General features: G+C 44.3%; 1 protein-coding gene across 2 annotated transcripts in view; it reads right to left on the bottom strand.

The window, feature by feature from the left end:
• Positions 1–22,189, bottom strand: part of UXS1 (UDP-glucuronate decarboxylase 1) — a 90,406-nt gene that overhangs the window by 39,698 nt on the left and 28,519 nt on the right. For both annotated transcript variants that reach the window (XM_080814079.1, XM_080814080.1), the window contains exons 4-6: positions 22,097–22,140; positions 16,393–16,453; positions 6,844–7,024 (exon numbers count right to left, since the gene is read on the bottom strand). In XM_080814079.1, the coding sequence (XP_080670205.1) occupies positions 6,844–7,024; positions 16,393–16,453; positions 22,097–22,140 (286 nt within the window). The remainder of the gene's footprint in view (positions 1–6,843; positions 7,025–16,392; positions 16,454–22,096; positions 22,141–22,189) is intronic.

Below are 22,189 nucleotides of genomic sequence, written 5' to 3'. Positions count from 1 at the left end.
CAAGATGTGCCACGTGGAATGTGCGGCTGGGCCCTTGTCTCCGAACACCGGTATTTATGACAGAAAACAGGATCTAAGAAGATAGAGGACTTTTCAGTGTAAAGACCCAATTTCTCTTAGCATGAAGAACTAAAAGAGGGGGATTTTTGGCTTGATTTCATATCAAATAATATTGACTTAATGCAAAGAGAAGACTACATGCCCGAGGTCTGGCTCAGCCCCAGGATCAAAAGTTCTGGTCAGCACAGCTGCCGGTCAATTTCCTGAAGCTGGCAGCCACCCTCATCTGCCTCAGAATCCCCTCAACGTGCTCAGGGATCACCATGATAACACCGTGTCGAGAAAGCACCTATGGGGCGGACCCTCACTGCAGGGGTTCCCGCCCCCCCACCGCTCCAAGTTCAATGGGGAGGTGGGAGGGAACATCAGATCTGCAGCCTCTGCATTTTATGTTTACATTTGAAGAAAAAAAAAAAAACTGAACAGGAGGAAAAGAATTCTAAGTTATAATCCAACAAAAATCTCTGAATCAGAATAGCACTCCTCAAATACCTACATCAACATGGACCCAATGCTCTTGGCAAACACAGTTACTAGCCACCATTCACGGTCAACTCTGGGGCATCTGGGTGCGATAGTCCAGCCTCTCCTGTCTTCCCTGACTTCGCGCCTGCCCCTCCTGGCCTTGCACAGGATCCCTGCGCCTGGGAAAAGGTGGGTTATAGGACTCCACGCACGCGTTCCCTCACCTGCGATGTGAGGATAATAACTGCCTACCTCACGGACGCTGAAAGAATTCAAACTCTTAATTATACGCAGTGATTAGAACCGTGCCTGGAACACAGTGAGTATTCATGAAGTGTTTACGACTGTCATTTTCTGCTTTCATTGCCCCGGACACCTCGTACTCACAGGTACTGCATGTCCCAGGAATGGACTCCCCATGATGCGAGGAGTGTCTCTTTTTCTGTCCTCTATAGAAATGCTGGTTTCAAGATTCCTGCTAAGGCAGATGGTGGACAAGTAAATTGGGACAGCTCTTGGGAGGGGCCCAGGCTGTCTACACCAGGAGCCTGGACATGAGTCAAAGGCAACAACAAAAATGACTTTGATGTGTATGTGGGGCGGCTTTCTCAAGGAGGGGTCATTGTTGGGGCCAATTCCACATTAAAACCTGTTAAACCCCTAGGGCCTGCCTGGGCCTACTTAGCCATAGTGACTCCATGTTGCCCAGGTAGACATTTCGTTGTTTAATAAATGCCTCAGCAGTTACTGATATCAGTTCCAGGTAACTGTTGCTAAAACACACACCTAAAACAAGGCCATTTTGTTTAATAAACGCCTCAGCAGTTACTATATCGGTTCCGGGTAACCGTTACTAAAACACACAGGTAGGAGACATCCAATCAGCCAAATCCACATACGTAGAGGTCTGCAGTTGTGCCCTATAAAACTAGCCTGTAAGACCAAAGAGGGGTCGCTCTCTTCGGAGGCGGCCCTGGCCGGTCAGTCTGACTTCCAATGGTTGGCACAGAATAAGGCTTTGCATAACTTTCACTTTGTATCAGTCTCGTTCCTTTGATAACGGACCCAACAGTCATCATGGCCCGTACCTGCAAACTCGCCAGTAATAAAACTATACTATATTCATAGGGTTCAAGTACTAATAAAATAAACTCCTGAACATATACCTTAGCCTAGCCTGTGTTACATGTGCTCAGAATACTTCCATTAGCCTCCAGTTGTGCAAAAATTCTCTAATACAAAGCTTACTTTGTGATAAAGTGCTGAATATCCCATGTACCTCATCAAGTACTGTACTGAAACTGAAAGCAGAAGGGTGGTCTGGGTATGGAATGGTTGTAAATGTATAGGGTGCTAACCCCTGTGATTGCTGGCTGATTGGGAGCTGCGGCCCCTGCCATTGCCCAGCATCAAAAGAGGACAGGACTGCAAGTCCCTAGCCCAGAATAAGATCTAGATTAAAAATTTGAAGTATGGGACCCAAGGTGGCTCAATAGGTTGGGTGTCTGCCTTCTGCTCAGGTCATGATCTCCACGTCCTGGGAGGGAGTTGCATATAAGCTCCCTGTTCAGCAGGGAGGCTGCTTCTCCCTCGTCCTGTGCTCCTTCCCCCTCCCCCACTCATGCACACACGAGTGCTCTCTCTCTCTCTGCCCCCTCTCAAAAGAATAAAACCTGTAAAAAAATTTTTTTTTTAAGTACGGTTTCCACTGAATGTGTACTATTATCACACCACTATAAAGTCAGAAGATGATTTAAGTTGACCATTCTAAGTCAAGGATTGGCTAAATCTCCATCCTCCCCCCCACAGAGTCAGCTCTGTTCTGAAAAAGCCTCCAGGGTCAGTGCTCAGTGTCCTGTATCCCTAATCCTTGCCTCCAGGAACACCCGGCTCTTTCCCTAGACATGGTTCCTTCTCTGGGAGCCCGCCTGCCGCCGACATCCACTGGCCAGCCCTCCAGGCTGAAAGAGGGGCTGCCCCAACGCTGAGCCTCCTTTCCACCATCTCCGTGGCCTGGCATCTCCCTCACAAAACCTGAAAACACCCCACTACCCCCAACTCTGGCTGGTCTGAAACTTCCCTGCACCCTTACTAGATGGGGAGGAAGGATTAACTTGGCTCCTTCCCGAGATTCCCCATCTGAATTCAATGTCTCATTTGATAAAATTCAGAGTTCTTTTAAAGCAATATAAAACCAGATTCTGTTATTTCAGTATTATAATACCCTCCAATGCAGCAGGGGGACACAGAGGCCTCTAACAGAACCCCAATGCCACCAGCACCGCTGGTCTTCATCAGTCTTACAATTCGTGACCATGTGGCCATCCCTGAATTCCCCGGTACCCCCCTCTCAGCCCTGACCCCAGGTGTGTGGCAATCACTTTCTCCCTTCCCAATGCCACCACCACATCCCGAGGGCAGACAACAGTTAATTTCCCACAGCAGTTACATCGCTAATGCTTCTGCTTCTGAAACTTAATGGTTACACTTTGAAAATAACAACAGGAGGAACTCTGTGTGGAAGGAAAATGAATGAAGCTCTGCTACGGACATGCCAAATTAAGGGACACCACTGTTACCCCGTTACAACCCAGACAACTTGCCAGCCCCGGAAAAACAAAGAAACCAAACCAAATCCCATAAAATGCTTCTGAGAGCTGAAGAACATTCCTGCTATGGTGTCAATACCACATCAAGTGGGGGTTCCTTCACTAGGAAGAAGGGACTCAAAAGGAGAGGTATGTACCAAACACAGGGTGTACATACTTGTGATACACTGTCCCTCACAGAGGAGATTGATTCTGTCACATCAGCACATCTCGTTCGTCGAGGCTGAGAGCCTGGTGTGCACACTACACCAAATGGTAATACCCCTTAGGATGAGCACAGGCTGTGACACTTGATCAGAGGAAAAACTGATGGGGAGGTGAACTATGGCAGGCACTGTCAGCACAAGGCGAGGACAGGTCAACTCAAGGGTGCCCTAAATCATGTCATCCTTTGTGTGACAACACCAAGGGGAGGGGGAAAACCAAACTGAGTTCATCTGGTTAAATTCATGCTGTGCCTGGCTTCGGTGAGGGGAGGAGGATCACAACCTCTGAGATGCACAGCTGTACCCACAAGTGGGATCCAGTGATGGGTGCTCTTCTCCCCGTCTGGGGCTGAGTCAGGTGGGCACTATGGGGGGAGAAGAGCGACCAGACGGGGAGGAGGTGGGGAGACTGTCCCGGGCATGTGTAAGAATCTTACACTAAGGTCAGACAAAGTGAAAAACAGGCTTTAAGACTATAGAGGTGTAGAAATGTCTTCTGCTCCCCCACACGGGGGCCACTCCCCCCACCAGCAAAGGGCAGAAGTGTGAACCCTTTCTGGTGTGAGTCCATTCACTGCGTTCACATGTGTCTCCACATGGAGTCTACCGCCAGAAGCGGGAGAAACGGTCTCCAGTAGTGCTGGTGTCAAAGCTCGGAGGCAAAGCAGATAACTTATTTACCAACATACCATTTTTCCCCAGTTTTGGTTTCTCGGGAGTACTGAAATTATGTGATCAATAGTTTTGTTTCACAAACATTTACTGCCGTGTGCAAAGAAAGGGGAAAGAGGAATAATAATAGCATCTATCATTTGGGGAGTACTTAGGAGGGCCCAGCCCCTGTGTTAAGCCCTTGACAAGGGCTTGGGCTGCACATTCCATGTGGCACAGAGGGACACCTTGTCCAGTTTATGCCAGGGCTCTGGTCTGGACTGTGGGGAAAGAACGTGTATAAACAGGAGTATCTTTAGGCTAGGATTTCACTGTATGCTAATTCATCTGATGCCCTAACAAACTTAGAGGCTAAAAAAAAAAGTGCCCATTTATAATCTAGCAGGTCTGCAGATCAGAAGCCAAGCGCAGTGTGGCCCAGCTGGTTCTCTCTCTGCCCTCACAGGCTGAAATCAGGTGTTAGCAGGGCTGCATTCCTGCCGTTGGTGGGCGAGTCAAGCTGTTGCCAAAATTCAGGTCCATGAGGCTGCAGCACAGAGGTCCCCATCTCCCTGCTGCTGAGTGTGGGCTGGGAGCTCCCAGAGGCCGCCTGCAGGCTCTGGCTCAAGGCCACCTTCAGAGCTAGCGGCCATGGGTCAAGTCCTCCTCACACTTTGAATCCCCCTGACCTCCCTAATGCCTGTGGCGGTGGAGGCATCCCTGATACCAGATCTCTCCAATAAGCTCCTCCACCTGCTGCCGCTGCCACTTTTCAATATTCGTGATTATGTGGGTCCACCCACATAATCCCAGATAATCTCGATGTCCTACTGCTGCCGGCTGATTCATGACCTTAATTCCACTAGTGAGGACTTTCACTGCAGCACGTAGACTCCCACAGTCTGCAATTCTTCCTGTGAGCGCCCTATCATGTGTGTTACCTCAATTTACCCTCACAGCAAACCCACAATCAAGGATCTAGTCCGGGGGAATGTGAGCCAATATATCTACTACCTAGATCATCTGGGTCACCTCACAAACGACAGCCTAACCCTGAAATAAATCCCTGACAGATTAATCACATGTTTAAAAAAAATCACATAAACAAAAACACCGTGGCTCAATATTTCTCTATTCTTGGGACACTGAGAGCATAAAAGAAACTGAACAACAAATGGGGAAAATACACACGTGAGACTGTAATTATAAAATTTCAATAGAATTAGAAGGCAAAACCAGAATTGGGGGAAGGGGCAAATGTTTAATATATATCTACTGATTAATATCCCTCTTATGAAGAACTCCCATGAAAAGCAAATTTTTTTAAAAAGGTAAAAGAACTATTTAGATTTCTTTTGTGAATTTTAACGTGTTAGGAAAAAAATTAACTTTTTTATTCAAAGAACCATGTGTTTTCTATCAAATTAGTAAACTATTTTGTTAGTAGTTTTTGAAGATAATGCTCAGTGCTACTCCTGTTTGTGAAACAGACAACACTGAACAATGAGGACAAGGCATTTGGCAAAATTCACATTAAAAGTCTTTTATTAAGGAAATAAAGTTCAAAGGAAGACATGTTATAATAAAACATTGGAGAACATTTAAGGATAGGAGTAAATAAAGCACGGCATACCCATACAATAAACACTTCTCAGCAACTCTACCGTCCCTCCAAAATGTTCACTACCAGGCCACTTAGAGGAGCAGAACGCCACACCATCCATGCAGGAGGGGGAGGGCCAGGTGATGATTCTGGAGCCTGAAACCTGAGGCTGAGTCCTGGCCTGACCACTTAAGAGCCCTACAGCTTTGGGAAGCCCACAACCCAATGCCAGTTTTCTGCAAATACGCAAGGGAGGATGATACCATTTACCTCTCGGGGCTCTGGTCAGATTTCAGTGAGAATGAAAGAGAAGGTGGGTGACCCCAAGAGGCCTACTGAGCAAGCACCTGGTGGAGGTTCTCATCAGTACACCTTAGACAACCCCCCACTAGCCTCCTGAGGCTGTTGTAGCTGAGGGCCACACACTAGGTGAACTACAACACCAGAAACTTCTTTTCCCACAGTTCTAGAAAGCAAGGTGTTGGCAAGGCCACGCTTCCCTCAAAGGCTCTAGGGGAGAATCCCTCCTTGCCTTGTAGGCGGTCCTTGGCCTGGGGCTGTGTGGCCTCAATCTCAGCCCTGGTGTTTGTGAGACCAGCACTTCTCCCCAGGCATCTGTGGCTTCTCCATTCTGTCCCTTACAAAGACACTTGCAACTGGAAATATGGCTCACCCGGGGCATCCAGGCTGGTATCGTCTTGAGATCCTTAATTTTGTCACATCCACAAAGACCCTTTCCCCCACATAAGCTCACATTCGCAGGTTCTGGGGATTAAGACATGGAAATATCTTTTTGGGGACCACCGTCCAACCCACTATAGCCCCCAATCCCTGACTCCTTGAGAGTGGCAAAGTTACTGAGGCTTTAAACTCCTGCTGTGGAATATCACTGGAAGTAGCATTCCACACCAGCCGGCACCCTGTAGGAAGCTCGACTTCCACACAAGTGGGGCAGGCATCGGATGTGTTATGCAGTGGGGAGGGTCGTGCACTGCACAAGCCCTTCCGGAACAGCCCATGATGCCCAGAGCCAGGAGTGCTGGGGCAGTGCAGTCAAACACCCACACTGCCATCACTGCTCTTTATCACGGAAACTACGACAGTGCCTTGTACCCAGTAAGACCATTTCAGAAATGAGTCACAGCTCACACTCACTGTGGTCAGGGCAAAAGGCTCCGGCTGGGGGCTGGCAGCTCTGGGGAGCCCACGTACCAGGCTCAACACGCAGTCAGTGGCTGCTTTCTCTCACCTTCAATGTAGAGCGGCTCCACCACGTCGTGGTTAATGAGCTCAAAGTTCTCATGGCCGATCCAGTGTTCCACATTCCTCTTCCTGCCCGTGAAGAAGTTGTCCACCACAGTCACCTCATGGCCGTCCATCATGAGCTTGTCAGTGAGGTGGGAGCCCACGAAGCCCGCTCCTCCGGTTATCTGCACATGCCCCACGTCCCCAGAGAAAGCACAAGAGGACAGGGTGACTTTGGAGCAGCCACAATTTAAAACATGGGAGGACAGCAAGGAAGGAAGACACCAAGAGTTTACGGACAGCATCTTCGCTCTTCCTCCAGAACAAGTCGTCATACTACCACTGACTTCTAAGCAGCCTAAACACTAAAGCTACCACCCAGTCAACAGTGCAGAAAAGTAGTTTCAAGTTTCCAAATGTCTCCTCTCACAGAATTTTACATCAAAAAGTTCTTATTTTATCACGGAGAGACACTAAACATCACTTGTCTAATTCTAGCACCACTCCTGCAAAGTGGCAGAATGACTTTCTTTTAAAAAGTGACTAGCAACATGCAGAGATTCGGTGAAGTACCAAATCATACAGGTGGTTTTTTTTAAACTGGACACAAAAACATCATAAAAAAATGATTATCCTTCCATCTGCTTGTGGGAAAAAATGAGTAAGAAACAAGATACTGTTTGCAGATCAGAGCTCTAAGTGATTAAGTTCAACCATCTGGTCACTGTCTGAGCGGGAGCACGACTACGGTGTAGGATCCGCGGGCGGGACCCACTGGGACAGGATGCCGCTGCGGGGTGCAGGGGGCTGGCAATCTGTGCTTCCCAAACCTGAGCCACAACCAACATGAAGAGGCAATCACGACTGAAAGACACTGTTTAAACTAATAGAAAGGCTTTATTCAAATTACATGGTATAAGTGGAGGGGGCCAGAAAAAGCAGACTGCGTTCTAGGGAGGAAGGAGTGAGAAGAATGAACCCAGAAAGCAGAGCAGCCATGGGAAACCACCTCTCTGTCTTGTTCTGTTCTCTGCTCTGCCTTCTCTGCCATCAAAACTTGCGCTCACCTCACCCTCCTGTTCCAAACTGAAAGAATTAATGCCAGGAAAAAAAAAAAAAGCCAATTCTTCCAAAGCTCTTACTGGAAAAAAAAAAAAAAACCCAAAAAACAAAAAACAAACACAACACATAAAACCCTAGGTGTATGGTTTTAAAACATTTAGTTTGCCATGAAGTGCAGATAAAATCTGAGTAAGTCAAATGTTTACCACGGGTGAGAGCAAAGCAACCCGGGGCAAAGGAGGACCATTTGGGGGACAGGGAGGGGTCACGCCAGCCACGGAAGAACCCATCCACACCAATCGGACATTTGCATATGGTCTGATGACAATACAAACACAGCTGGGCCATGAACATCGTGGGTGTGGACTGCATGGCTCCAATCTTAGGCTGATTTGTGTGCTGAAACACACGGGCCAAGACTGTGACGGCAGTTCCTCTTCCTCATGATGTTCCTTGTAACATTTTCCTTTCCCCAGTTTATTTCCATCTGAGAACAAAATATGTAATGCACGTAACACACAGAACACGTGTGAACTGACTATCCATGTTATGGTAACCGGTCAGTCAGGAGCAGGCGAAGAGTCAAGGTACAGGCGGAATTCTTGAAAGCACGTGGGGAGTGGGGGACGGAGGGCCAGCGCCTCTCACCCCCATTTATTCAAGGGTCAGCTGTATCACGGTTGAGAATGCGGATGGCTGGAAGGTCCTGCTGCTCCACAGAGTTCCATCAGCTGTATTTATTATTTACGGAGAGCCCCATTTCCCAGATCCTCTGCTTTGCAAATAGGAAACAAGACACCCAGGGGATCAGAGTTTCTGACCACGATCCCCAGATCACTAGTGAGGACAAAATAAGCTCACAGTCTTCCTAATCTCATATTCTCTCCACTACCTGTAGATTTGTCTGGTTCATGCTTTACCCTCAGCCTGCCTACATCTCACCTGTATACCTGAATGATGACCTGAAGACAGAATTTTCAGGAAAAACACATGAATTCCAAATCTAGCTCCATGACTGCTTAACTTGAGGGGTGAACATTCATTTTATTTGGCCTTCATTTCCTTGCATTTTCCCAAACCTTCCACAGTTCATAAACCAAAAAAATTACATCTCTTTTCAAAGAAATTTGACCTTCTTTAATGTAACTCTATATCTATATGCAAATATTTCTTAAACTGAGATGTTCTGTCGCATGCTAACTTTATCTCCACACCTAAAATAACCGAGCAACTACTCACAGCCAGCAGAAATGCAGTATACTAAATTATACATGGTTGCCTCCAACATTTCGCTAGTTTTAGTGGTAACATAAACGTGTTGGAAGCACCTCAGCCTTGCTTGAAATGCATTTGAACTGTTTTTCTTGAGCAAGTGCCTTCTATCAAAAACACTTAAAGATTTATGGAACATAGCTGGGTGGTTATACAATGTCTCTCGCTAATCAATTTCAGCCCAATAGGTAAGCACTTCAAACAGAAACGAAACTGACAGAATCTCATCACTTACAAGCACACCCCCCCCCCCACAAAATGAATCGCAAAACCCAGGCAATACCCTTATGAATAACAAGGAGCTAACCCCCTAAAAAGATAGTAGGAAGAAAGGACAGGAGACACCTCTTCCAGGGGAACTGAATGGGTTCCAGGCAGCTTCGCATGGCTCTGCAGTTATGAGCTCACCTCAACTGCCTGTACTTTCCGCTCTTGTGGGAGCTCACAGGCCGAGAACCTGGTCCAGTTCAAGGGCAGCAATCAAACTCAGGCTGCTCGGTAAAGTCAGCAAGAAGAATGCCTTTGTAACAAACCACTTCTTTGTGCCAAGGCCCCCACAACCACTGAAAAGGCTTTGGGTTTTAGCAACAACGTGGCACCAGATGACTCTGAAATGTGGCTTAACCTATGAGACGGCCAAGGAGTGAAGGATGCTCAGCCCATTTATTGTGCTGATGTGAAAAGTGAAATAAATTCAGTAATACTCGGCATTGACGGGAAGATGATCCCACAGGGATATAATAATAATCCTTTCAAGGCTGTGCAGTGTTCATATGTTAATGGGGGGCATCAAATATTCTGATCATTCTGACATGTGGCAGCAGAAAGATTGGAAAAATTAATTTTTCTCTGCTGCTGAAGACACAGGTGTATTTCTCAATTCACGCTTAAGTGCCTACACGTTTTTAATATGGTAGAAATAATCCCAAAAGATGGGAGTACAAATATAACAGATGTTAGAGTCTGCTCAGGGTGAGATTTTCGTAACTTCCGGAAGAAAACGGAGATTATGGGTATACATGGTTTAATATGGATTCAAGACTAGTATTTCCGTGTTTGGGATACACAGTCCTACAGCTGAAATAGCAGGTAAAAGAACAAAAAAAACACCTTGTGTACCAACCATTTACATATCAAAGTCACAGATAAAACATTTCTTTTTTTTTTTTAAGATTTTATTTATTTATTTGTCAGAGAGAGAGAGAGAGAGAGCGCGCGCGAGAGCGAGCGAGCACAGAGAGACAGAGTGGCAGGCAAAGTCAGAGGAAGAAGCAGGCTCCCCGCCGAGCAAGGAGCCCGATGTGGGACTCGATCTCAGGACGCTGGGATCACGTCCTGAGCCGAAGGCAGCTGCTTAACCAACTGAGCCACCCAGGCGTCCCAGATAAAACATTTCTTATAGAGTGGCAATGTGAGACGTTCCACAGACCTGTCTCCCAGCAAAAGAAAGGTAACTGGTGAGAATTCAAAAGCCTAACCATTTAAAGTCTCCGGAAATTGTCCTAAGGGTACACAGCAAATGAAGAAACATTTATGCAAGAAAATCTACTGAAATTCAGTAAGAACAGAATCAGTGACACTGGAGCCATGGCCCACTCGCACCTTCTACCCTTCACCTCATAGTTCAGAGTGGGTGCTGTTAGCTGGGGCCAAAACAACGGTGCTCCCGGTCAAAAGATAATGGTATCTCACCAGATAGGGGCAGGCCACCCACACTTCTCATCCCCCCCCACCTCCCTGAGACACACAGGCTCAATTAGTGAGGCGTGAGCCAAGTGATTAAGCGAGACCTTCTTCCTCCAGCTCCCACTCCCGTGGCAGAAGCTCTATTCCAGGCATGGCACACTGTGACTGAGTAATGGGCTTGTGGTCACCCTTGCCCGGGCTCACTCACAGAGTGGATTCCATGCCCAGAAAGGCAAGGCAGGAAGACCAGGCGTACTGCTCCTGCCAGCCCCCTGCTTGTAAGCAGCAAAGTCACTCCCTCCTCTTCACAGTCCTGGCTCAGAGGTTTCCCTCTGGGGGATGAGACAGTGAATAAAAACACAGGAGCTCCAAAGCTCTCCCCAGAGAAAGAGACTTAATTTGAAAGAGAAAGTGGAGAAGTTCAAGCCTAAAGGTTATCTCAAAAACCCTGGAGATTTAAGTGGTAAGCAACAGAAAGGAGCCTGATAGTTCTAGGAAGACAAGCTTAGCCCCAGGCCAGCTAGTTTAGTAGTGAGAGCCAGGGAAAGACAGGCCCAAGAGTCCCCTGGGGGTCAGAGCAAACCTCAAAGACTGGCCTAAAAATCTACGGCTGCAAAGGGGCCAGAATTTAACGGGATCAGACTGAGAAGCAATTTATGCGAAGCATTGGTTACAGCACAGCTTGCTCAACTAGCAATTACTGGGGCCTACTGGTCAGTGTGATACCACACAAGCAGACAGCTTAACAGAACAATCAGGCTACGAGATGGTCAGTAAGAGCCTGCTAGAACCGCTGGATCCCAGGGTGACAGTGTCCGTCACCAAGGCTGTGGCCTCTGGGCAGCGACCATCAGAGTCCCATACTCCAGGGGAGCAGACATCACTGAAGGAGAACAGCCAAGTCACTAAACAAGTATATAAACACGAAAAAATAAAACAAGGCTTGGTGAAAGGGGAAAGGTACCCAGGGACCTGGACCCAGGAAAACCACCACGTGACAAAAACTGCCTATGTCAGGGCCCAGCTGTCACCTTCAACAGTCCTCAAGTCAGCCAGCATAAACAAGTTCGTGAGAATTACCAGAAGTAAACAGAGACTAAAAAGAGAAAAAATACAAAATAGAAACAAATGGAAATTTGGGGGTTGGTAAGTATAGAAAAACTCATGACAGAGAGTCAACAACTGATTGGATGTGGCAGAAGGAAGAAAGCAAAGCTGAGGATAAATCAAGCGTTTGTGCAACCTGAAGAGCAGAGGGAAAAAAGAAAGGGAAGTGGATCCCTTCAGACCAGTACAAGACACCAACAAACACACCAAGACGCATGTAATGGGAGCACCAGAAAGGAAGAAAGGGAGGAACGGAAAAAACAGTTGAAGAAATAATGGCTGAAGAGTTCCCCAGACTCATGGGACACATGAATGTACACATTCGAGAAGCTGCACAAACTCCATGCAAGGAGGATAAATGCAAACACAGATGCATGGAGTCAGATCATCCTAAAAATGCTGAAAATCAGAGACAAAGAGGAAATTCTAGAAGCAGTTGGACTGGGTTAAATACTGCCCTACAAAAGTTATATCCTTCTTAGAATCTCAGAACATGACCTTATCTGGAAATAGGGCGGCTGCAGATGTAATCAGTTGAGATCCGGTCATGCTGGAGTTGGGTAAACTGTGGATCCAGTGTGAGACACATGGGAGAACACCGTGTGATGATGGACACAAAGACTGGATGGATGTGTCTCTACAAGACAAGGAATCCAGGAACCAGTGGCAACAACCAGAAGCTTGGAGAAAGGCATGAAACAGACTTCCTTCTAGAAACTTCAGTGACAGCACGGCCCTGCCAATACCCTGACATCAGAATTTTAGCTTCCAGTAGTGGGAGAATTTCAGTTTCTGTTGTTTTAAGCTATGAACTCATGACTGTGGCAGTGGCCCACGGAAAGTAGACAGGAGACAAAGAAAAGGACTCCTCACGCACAAGGAACCCTCAGCATGACCAAAAGCCTACTGTCTATCTCAACTAGTGGGGGAAGCAGTGGGGTAACACATTCAAAGAAAAGAAAGAAAACTGTCAGCCAAGAATTTTATATAGAACTCAAACTTCTAAAACTGAAAAACAAAAACAGATACACAAAAAATGAGAGTATTTATTGCCAATAGCCAGCATATAAGAAAAACCAAACAATGTTCTTCAGGCTGAAGCCAAATGATCCCAGGCAGCATTTCCCACAGAGGAAAAAAGAGGGGAAGGAACAAATAAAGGAATTAGGTAATTATAAAAGACAATATATAATGGCATGCTCTCCTTTCCACTCTTGATCGATTTAAAGACCAAATTGTACAGCACAATGTGAACATACTGAAAGCCCACAGATCCATATACTTAAATGACACAATGATAAACTGTGTCATGTATATTCCACCATTGCCACAACAGCAAAAACAACTATATAAAATAATCTGCAGGGGCGCCTGGGTGGCTCAGTGGGTTAAGCCGCTGCCTTCGGCTCAGGTCATGATCCCGGGGTCCTGGGATCGAGCCCCACATCGGGCTCTCTGCTCAGCAGGGAGCCTGCTTCCCCCCTCTTTCTCTGCCTGCCTCTCTGCCTGCTTGTCATCTCTGTCAAATAAATAAATAAAATCTTTAAAAAAAAAAATAAAAAATAAAAAAAATAAAAAAAAAATAATCTGCATATTAGTATATTACTTGCCCTGTAAAATAAAAAAAGAAAATACATTTGCCAACAACAGCATGAAGAGGGTAGGTAGGAGCAAAGTTGTACTGCCATAAGGCAATGACATCAAAAGTTTACTCAAACCCACAGGAACAATGAAGGAAACTAGACAGGGAAATGAAGAGGATGATGTAACAAGTTCTGTAAATACATCTTTCCTCTCCTTTATTCCCTCAGCTTATTTACAAGATATAAAATTTAAAAATAATAAAATATAAAATAATTATAATAATGCACTGTGGCATTTGTAACTTGGACTAAAGTGATACATAGAATGCAGAAAAATGATATCACAAGAAGGGTTGGGTAACAGAACTATGTGGGAGTGGCATTTCTGTATCTCATTGGAATTCAGTATAAAGCTGAAGTAGAGTATCCTGAGATAAAATATAGATGGTAAGCACTAGAACAAATAGCAACAAAATGAATTTTTAAAATAAATAAAAAACAATTAGAGGAATTCAAATGTCACATAAGAAAAGATTTACTTAATGCATAAGAAAAGAAAAATGGAAGGCCGGAGGAACAAAGAAGATATGAGGCATACGGGAAACACAAAATAAAATGGCAGTTATAAATCCAACTATGTTGGTAATAACATTAAACGTGAATGGATTAAGCCAACCACCCAAAAGGCTCCCGAATTGGAAAATAACAAAACAAAACAAGGTCCAGCTATACTAAATCTTAAGGGAACACAGAAGACTGGAAGATACAATGTGCTGAATGTAAAAAAGTAGAACATACAGTTTTTTAGAAACAGTGAGAAAACTGGAGTGGCTATGATGATATCAGACAAAATAAATTTTAAAACAAAAAAATGTTAAGAGATAAAGTGTGGCATTTTATAATGATAAAAGAGTCAATCCATCAAGCAGATATAGGGGTTTTAAACATTTAGGCACCTAATAGGAGACCCAAGATATACACAAAGCAAAAGTTGGGAGAATTGAAGGAAGAACTAGAGATTTTGACAATAGTTGGAGGCATCAACACCTCACTCCTAATAATGACAGAACTATTAAGATTAGCAAGAAAAAGAAGGACTTGAAAAACATGCAATCCAGCTAGACCTAACAGATGTCTACAAAACACTCAACAACAGCATAATACATTGTCCTTTTTAAGAGTACATGAGGGGAGGGGCGCCTGGGTGGCTCAGTGGGTTAAAGCCTCTGCCTTCAGCTCAGGTCATGATCCCAGGGTCCTGGGATCGAGCCTCGCATCGGGCTCTCTGCTCAATGGGGAGCCTGCTTCCCCCTCTCTCTGCCTGCCTCTCTGCCTGCTTGTGATCTCTCTCTCTCTGTCAAATAAATAAATAAAATCTTTAAAAGTTAAAAGAAAAAGAGTACATGAGGGGAGCCTGCCTGGCTCAGTTGATGGAGGATGAGACTCTGGATCCTAAGATGAGGAACAGGACAAGGATGTCTGCTCTTCCCACTTCTATCCAACACTGTACTAGGGTTCTAGCCAGGACAATTAGGCAAGGAAGTGAACTAGAAAGCACCCTCCCTTATAAGCCAAAAGTTAAATTTCCATAACCTCAGATGACATAATATTGAACAGTACATAAAAAGTCCTCAGGAATCTACTCAAAACTATTAGAACCCAATGATTTCAGCAAAGTTGCAATGTATAAGAAAATACAAAAATCTATTGTATTTCTATTTACTTGCAATACAAAACATAAGAATGAAACTAAAAAACAATTCCAGTTCTGCTAACATCAAAAAGGATAAACACTTTAGAATAAATCTAACAAAAGTGTAAGACTTATACTCTGAAAACTACAAAAGGAATGTTAAAAAAATTAATGAAAACCTAAATAAATAGAAAGACACCCTGTGTTCAAGGATCGGAAGACAAGATGAAAATACCGCCCAAATTCATCCACAGATTCAATGTGGTCTGTATCGAAATCTCAAGTGGCTTCTCTGAACAAACAGATGAGCTAACCCTAAAATTTACCAGGAACTGTAAGGGATCCAGAATAGTCAAAACTATTTTGAAAAGGAAGACAAAGTGGGAGGATTCACACTTCCCAATTTCAAAACTTACTATAAAGTTACAGTAACCAAGACAGTGGTACTGGCATAAGGACAGGTAGGGTCAAAGGAACAGAACTACAAGTCTAGAAAAAAAATACTTTCATGTATGATCAGCTGATTTTTGACAAGGGTGCCAAGACAATTCAATGGGTCATGATTCGTCTCGACAGCTGGTGGCACTAGATATATACCCAAGAGAACCGAAAAACTATGTCTGCAAAACACTTGTACACCTATGTTTCATAGCCCCATTATGCACGATGGCCTCCAAGTAGAAACAACCCCAAATGTCCATCAATTGAAGAAATGGATAAACAAAATGTGGTACCTCCATAATATGGATTATCCAGCCACAGACAGGAATGAAGTACTGATTTGTGCTACAGAATGAATAAAGTTTAGAAACATTCTATAAGTTTAAGAAATCAGATCCTAAAGACCACATATTATATCATTTCATTCATCGGAAATGCCCAAAATGGGCAAATCCACTGACACAGAAAGTAGTTTCAGTGATTGCCAGGAGCTGGGAGGAGGATGGCTGACAATGGGGATAGGGTTTCTCCCCGGAGTGATGAAAATATTCTGGAATTAGAGTGGAGTGCTGTCGGAGGACTTTGTGAACACACTATAAACCAGTAAACTGTATATTCTGTATGGGTGACTTATGGTATGTGAATTATACCTCTATTTAAAAAGTCAGTTTTTTGATACTATAAATATTAATCAGATGAACAAACTTACCAAAATTCTTTTACGGTCCTTTTCTGATAAAAATTTTACTGGCGGGTATTTCTGGGTGAAGCTGTAGAAAAAGAAGAGATGAGAAAAAGAAAGTTAAACCTCTCCTGTGAGGATTTTCTCTACGACCATCAAAACAAAGACAGATTGTGGCATTATTATTGTCCACTACTTCTATCCTCTCCAAGTGAGGGCTATAGGAACCAAGAGGTTATCGGCTCATTTGAATTCAAGAAATATGCAACCGGCTTCTTGTGTGCAATCAAGCTGAGGATAGAGATTCCATCTTGGAGAAGGGAAAATTTACCAAGGTACAGGCTATGAACAGCCAGAGCTAACACAAAATAGGGGAGGTGGTGGCCTCCTTACAATGCTGTATGTAGAGGTCTGGAAGGAAGAAAGCAGCTGTGTGAAGTTACAGACCCAAAGCAGGACACCGTGCCTTGCAAGGGGAAGAAAAGAAAAAAACTAACTAAGCCTGTTTCCTCATTCTGGGCAACTTCACAATTGCAGCATCTCCTTCTGCACCAGTGCCCCCGGACAAAATGGCGGGGCAGCGGCACTTTCTGCCTTCCATTGTCTGCTCTGCACCCACCTTAAGTCTCACCTTATAATGCCTCTTCCCCCCATAAAGGTCCCATGGGTCCCCAACCCCTACTGATGTTTCGGGAGCAGGGTAGTACAAGCAGCAGATTAAAGATCAAATGGGAGTTGATAAATGCAGATTTGAAATATCCATTCTTAAAGTGGTTAAGTGGTTCAGTTAGGAACAAAAGTGCTTTTAGTAAATTCAGAGAAACCAACTTTACAGTCATTATTTTAATTGGAGAGGTGCCGGGGGCACTGTCTCATCCCCTCTACATCCCAGCTGGGATACCGAAGGCATTTGCTTAATGGTCGCTGAACTGAACAGACTATGACAGGTCATTAGACAGAAGACCTTGAAGCAAGTGTTTCTCATCTCTTGGACGAGTGGAAACATGGTTAAATTGGACCTTGGGGCAGGAGGGCTTTCTTTTACGATGCAGATGAATTCCCTTATTAAGAGCTTCCAGATTCTCCAAAGGTCAAGTACCCCTTGCAGACTACAAAACCAGGCAGGCAGGTGGGCGAATCTGAGGGAATCTGAGGGAGTAAGTGAGAACCTTGGCCACCCCCCTTACTAGTTCTGTGACCCAGACCCCCAAGAGCTCTGTGCACCTCAGGGCTTCCTGCTGTCAAGGGGTAATCACAGCACCTTCCCCAGAGGGCTGCCCTGCAGGAGCTGTCCTCACCACAGGCAGCAGGGTAATGGCCAAGTGAATGTTCTCACTGTGGGGCAGGGCACATTCTTCCTGCTCGAACAGTGGAAGCCTTCTGGGAGCCTGACAGATGCCTTGTTTGTGAAGTGACACTTCTTGTCACTCCAAATACTTTCTCCATCAGTCAGCTGGAGGGTCGCCAAGCAAACCACAGCACTGGCTGTGTGCTCCCCTCACATGGCCCCGACATCCATTCTCTTCTCTGAGCGCCTCACATCCACCATCCAGCCTCAATCCCAAATTCCACAGCCAGCCATGTGGCGCACCTATGGTGTCTCTCTCTTTCCAGACTGACCCTCTCCCCACCAGCCCACTGTCGCCCATTTATTCCGGAGAGAAAATACCAAACAGTTTTCTTATAGGAAATACAGTTCAACAAAACTGAAGAAAATATGTAAGTGCCTGACACACGGTCACATGTGGAGTACAGACTGATAAACCTACTTCAAACACTGTGTGCTAAAAACCTTTAAAATAAACAAAAACACTGGCTGGGCTTCTTGCTTTGTTCTTCTTCAACATGTAGCAACCAAGTTTCAGATTTCATACGTATGATCAAGTTATTAAACTGCTGGAAGAACCCTCTTACAACCCTCATTTCTTCCTTAGAGAAGTCAAGCACACAAAGCCAGAAATAAGAGCAGTGGTAAGCTTCATCAGGGTCCTCCTCAGTCTGCACTTACACTGTTTGCCTTCCTGCAGTCACCGTTGACAGAGCTGGGAGGGTGTGTGAGGGGACTGTGTGAGGTGACTCTGAGGCGACTGTGTAAGGGGACTGTGTGAGGTGACTCTAAGGTGACTGCATGAGGGGACTGTGTGAGGTGACTCTGAGGGGACAGCGTAAGGGGACTGCATGAAGGGACTGTGTGAGGTGACTCTGAGGGGACAACATAAGGGGACTGCATGAGGGGACTGGGTGAGGTGACTCTGAGGTGACTGCATGAGGGGACTGCGTAAGGGGACTGTGTGAAGTGACTGCATGAGGGGATTGCATGAGGGGAATGCGTGAGGGGACTCTCAGGTGACTGCGTGAGGGGACTGCATGAGGGGACTGAGTGGTAACTCTGAGGTGATTGTGTGAAGGGACTGTGTGAGGTGACTGCATGAGGTAACTCTGAGGTGACAGCGTGAGGGGACTGTATGAGGTGACCCTGAGGAGACTGCGTGAGGGGACTGTATGGTGACTGTATGATGTGACTCTGCTGTGGTGCTAGCTCGGCCACGCCTTTAGCACGCCAGAGACTTCCCCTCTTGCACTTTACCAGCACTGGTCAAAGTGGCCAAGGGAAAGGCACATGCTTCTTTAAAGACCTGAAGTAGGTTAAAACCCTATGCAGCGGTGTACTGGCTCATCCATCCATTCATTTATTCAGGAATTTTTTTTATCGGACTCCTATTCTGTGCCATACACTGAGGACACAGAGGCAAACAACACAGAGAGGCAAGGCGCTGCCCACATGAAGCCTGCATTCTGCATTTCTGAGTGTGAGAGAGATAAGCAAGGGAGGTAAATGAAGCAGGAATTGAATAATGGTTCTCTTCTTTCCACCCAAAATTAATCTTTTAGTAATTATTTTATGCCATTCCAGACTCTAACCTTCCTGTTCATGAAGGTAGCCAGCAAGAAGCATTTTTACTTAGAAGTTAAATTCTCATCATTACTTGCTATTTATTCACAGAACATTTAAAGATATTGAGATGAAATTAAATGGCAAGCAATCAAACTGTTAAGAAATGGGGGATACAGTACTGAAGAGAAAAAACTCACATAACCCACTTATTCAGGCTTCTAGAATGGCATTGTTCCCATTTCTCTTCCTGTATACATATAATCCCTACCTTTCAAAAATATCCTTATTTCCTGGGGGTCACTTTGCCCCCAAATGACAAGCACATCAAGACAACATAGTCCAGTTACGTTCTTATCTCGCTCGTGTCAAGGTGGGTTTTTGATCATTCTTATCATACAAATCACTCAGGAAAAATAAAGCCAGACAAAGCTCCGTTGATTTCTACCACAAAGGCATGTCCGTACTTGACTTTCTAGCTAACACAACAACCTCGGCTCATCTGTCACCTGACCTGCTCACCAACCTAGAGACCAGAACCATTTTAGGATGAGTAACTAGTAAAGCAGAAATAAGTAGAAAACACTTAACCTCTGCACCTATCTTAAAGGTAACTCTCAGTTTGATAAGAATGAGTTACTGGTATATTCTTCAAGATTATATTTATACTTGTGCTTTACTTTCCCGAATTTGAAAAAAAACAAAGAACATCACATAAATATCAAAAGGAATCACAAAATTCTCCAATTTCAAAAGATCATGTGTGTAAACCATTGCCTTAGGGAAGTTATCCAATTAATTCACTTTTCACAAATATTACTCTCTAAAAAAGATATCAGTGGTGAGCAATTTTTGGGGGGGGTGGGCAACATAAAGCCTGGTGAGTTATTCTTACCATACACAATTTTTAGTTTCTAATTAAAATCTCTCAAATTATTCCAGTCTTACTGAAGGCAGGATTTCTGGCTCCCATCCAATGTAATGTTATAAAACAAATTAATTTCAGCCCAAATGATGGCAAGAAAATTTAAAGGACAAATAACAAATTTGTATTTGTTGTATTAATATGTATTAACATGATCTGTTAATTAACCTGTATTAACATGATCTATTACAACTTTTTGTCCTGTAAGAGCTGAAATTAAGTTTCCTGACAGCATATAAACTATCAGTTGAAGACAAGAAGAAAACGAATGAACACATTTTGTTTGATGACTTTTCTCCACCCTTAGTTCTCTTTGATCATTTATTGAAAATATCGAACCCAAAGAAAAACTGGCTTTCCATTTCCTCCTCTTTAATCTGGGCTTGACAAAAGGTTTCTATAATCCCAATGCAGATCATCCCGACTCATCTCCAGAAAAGAAACAAAACAAAACATTACATAAATGCTGGGTGAGTGTTTTTACTTTTCTTTTTTAAACTTCTGAAGACCAACTCTGGACACACAGTTTCCCCAATAAACTCAAGGGAAAAAGTTCTAGCACCTGCAGCTCAATTGTTTTAGAGACAGAATGTGGGTGCAGCAGAGACGCACATAGCAGGCAGAGGGTTGGGAGTTGGGGGTTGTGGAAGACCACGACAAAAAGGGAGGCATAACTTGCTTTGGCATCTGATTCAAATATGTTCCCACTGGATTATATGATTCCTCCCATCCACTTTATCTGGACTCAGTTCTGGAACCTTCCTGATGTATGGTGACAAGCAAATAACTGACCCTAATTTCTTATAGTACTTACACACAGTACTAGGTTTTAGGTCCTCCAGCTTTATTTTCTTATTCTGGAATTCTCCCAAACTAATCAACAGATGAGAGAAACCACACGAATGCCCTGTGTAACTTAAAAGAAGGTAAGGCTTAGCTTCAACTTGTATGCCATGAATTTGCAGGAACTGAGAAAGTCACAGAATTTGGAAAAGGAAGATTACAACACCTTAGAGCCTCTCTTCTTCTAATGTTTGGATTTTTTGAGTACCATTCAAATAAGGGTTAAAAAACCCAACAAGGGGCGCCTGGGTGGCTCAGAGGGTTAAGCCCCTGCCTTCAGCTCAGGTCATAGTCTCAGGGTCCTGGGATCGAGCCTTCCATCAGGCTCTCTGCTCAGCGGGGAGCCTGCTTCTCTTTCTCTCTCTGCCTGCCTCTCTGTCTACTTGTGATCTCTGTCAAATAAATTAAAAAAAAAAAAAAACCCACAAAAAATTTTTGTGGCCATTAGTTTATATCATCGTAGTTTGTAGAAATCAAACTGACAGAGGGTAACAGAGGAAGGACTTTTAATGCAGGATCTGTGTAGTTGGGCTTCAGGAACACTCCTGAAAAAATAACTTTTTTTTTTTTTTTAAACATTTATTTATTTGACAGAGAGAGAGAGATCACAAGTAGTCAGAGAGGCAGGCAGAGAGAGAGGGGAAAGCAGGCTCCCTTTCTGAGCAGAGAGCCTGATGCGGGGCTCGATCCCAGGACCCTGAGATCATGACCTGAGCCAAAGGCAGAGGCTTAACCCACTGAGCCACCCAGGTGCCCCTCCTGAAAAAATAACTTTATTAAAATAAGTAATTTTTTCTAGAGACAAAAAAAGCTTCCATAGCTTTCATAAAAAATAGTTCATAATGACAAAAAAAAAAAGATTTAAAAACATTGCATCCAGATTTTACAGTAAACATCTACCTTCTCACAGAAAAGTTCCTGTGTTGAAAGTGCCTGGTATCTTTCATATTATGGAATAACACATTAAAAAAAAGAATTAATTATACAGTTGAGATGAATTTGTATCAGATACTGACTCAAAGTCACTAAGAAAGAAGTATTTTCAAAAAAACCTCCAAAAGTGCACATACCTTTTTTCCAAATCTCTGATTTTCTCTCTCAGTGGTTCAACGATCTAAAACAAAAATAACCAAGATCAGTTTTGAAGCAAAGACAGTTCTCCA

This window comes from Martes martes (genome assembly GCF_963455335.1).
Source record: "Martes martes genome assembly, chromosome: 9".
Classification (NCBI taxonomy): Eukaryota; Metazoa; Chordata; class Mammalia; order Carnivora; family Mustelidae; genus Martes; species Martes martes.
Note: the sequence above shows the minus strand (reverse complement) of the source record. Positions and strands in the feature narration are given on the sequence as shown.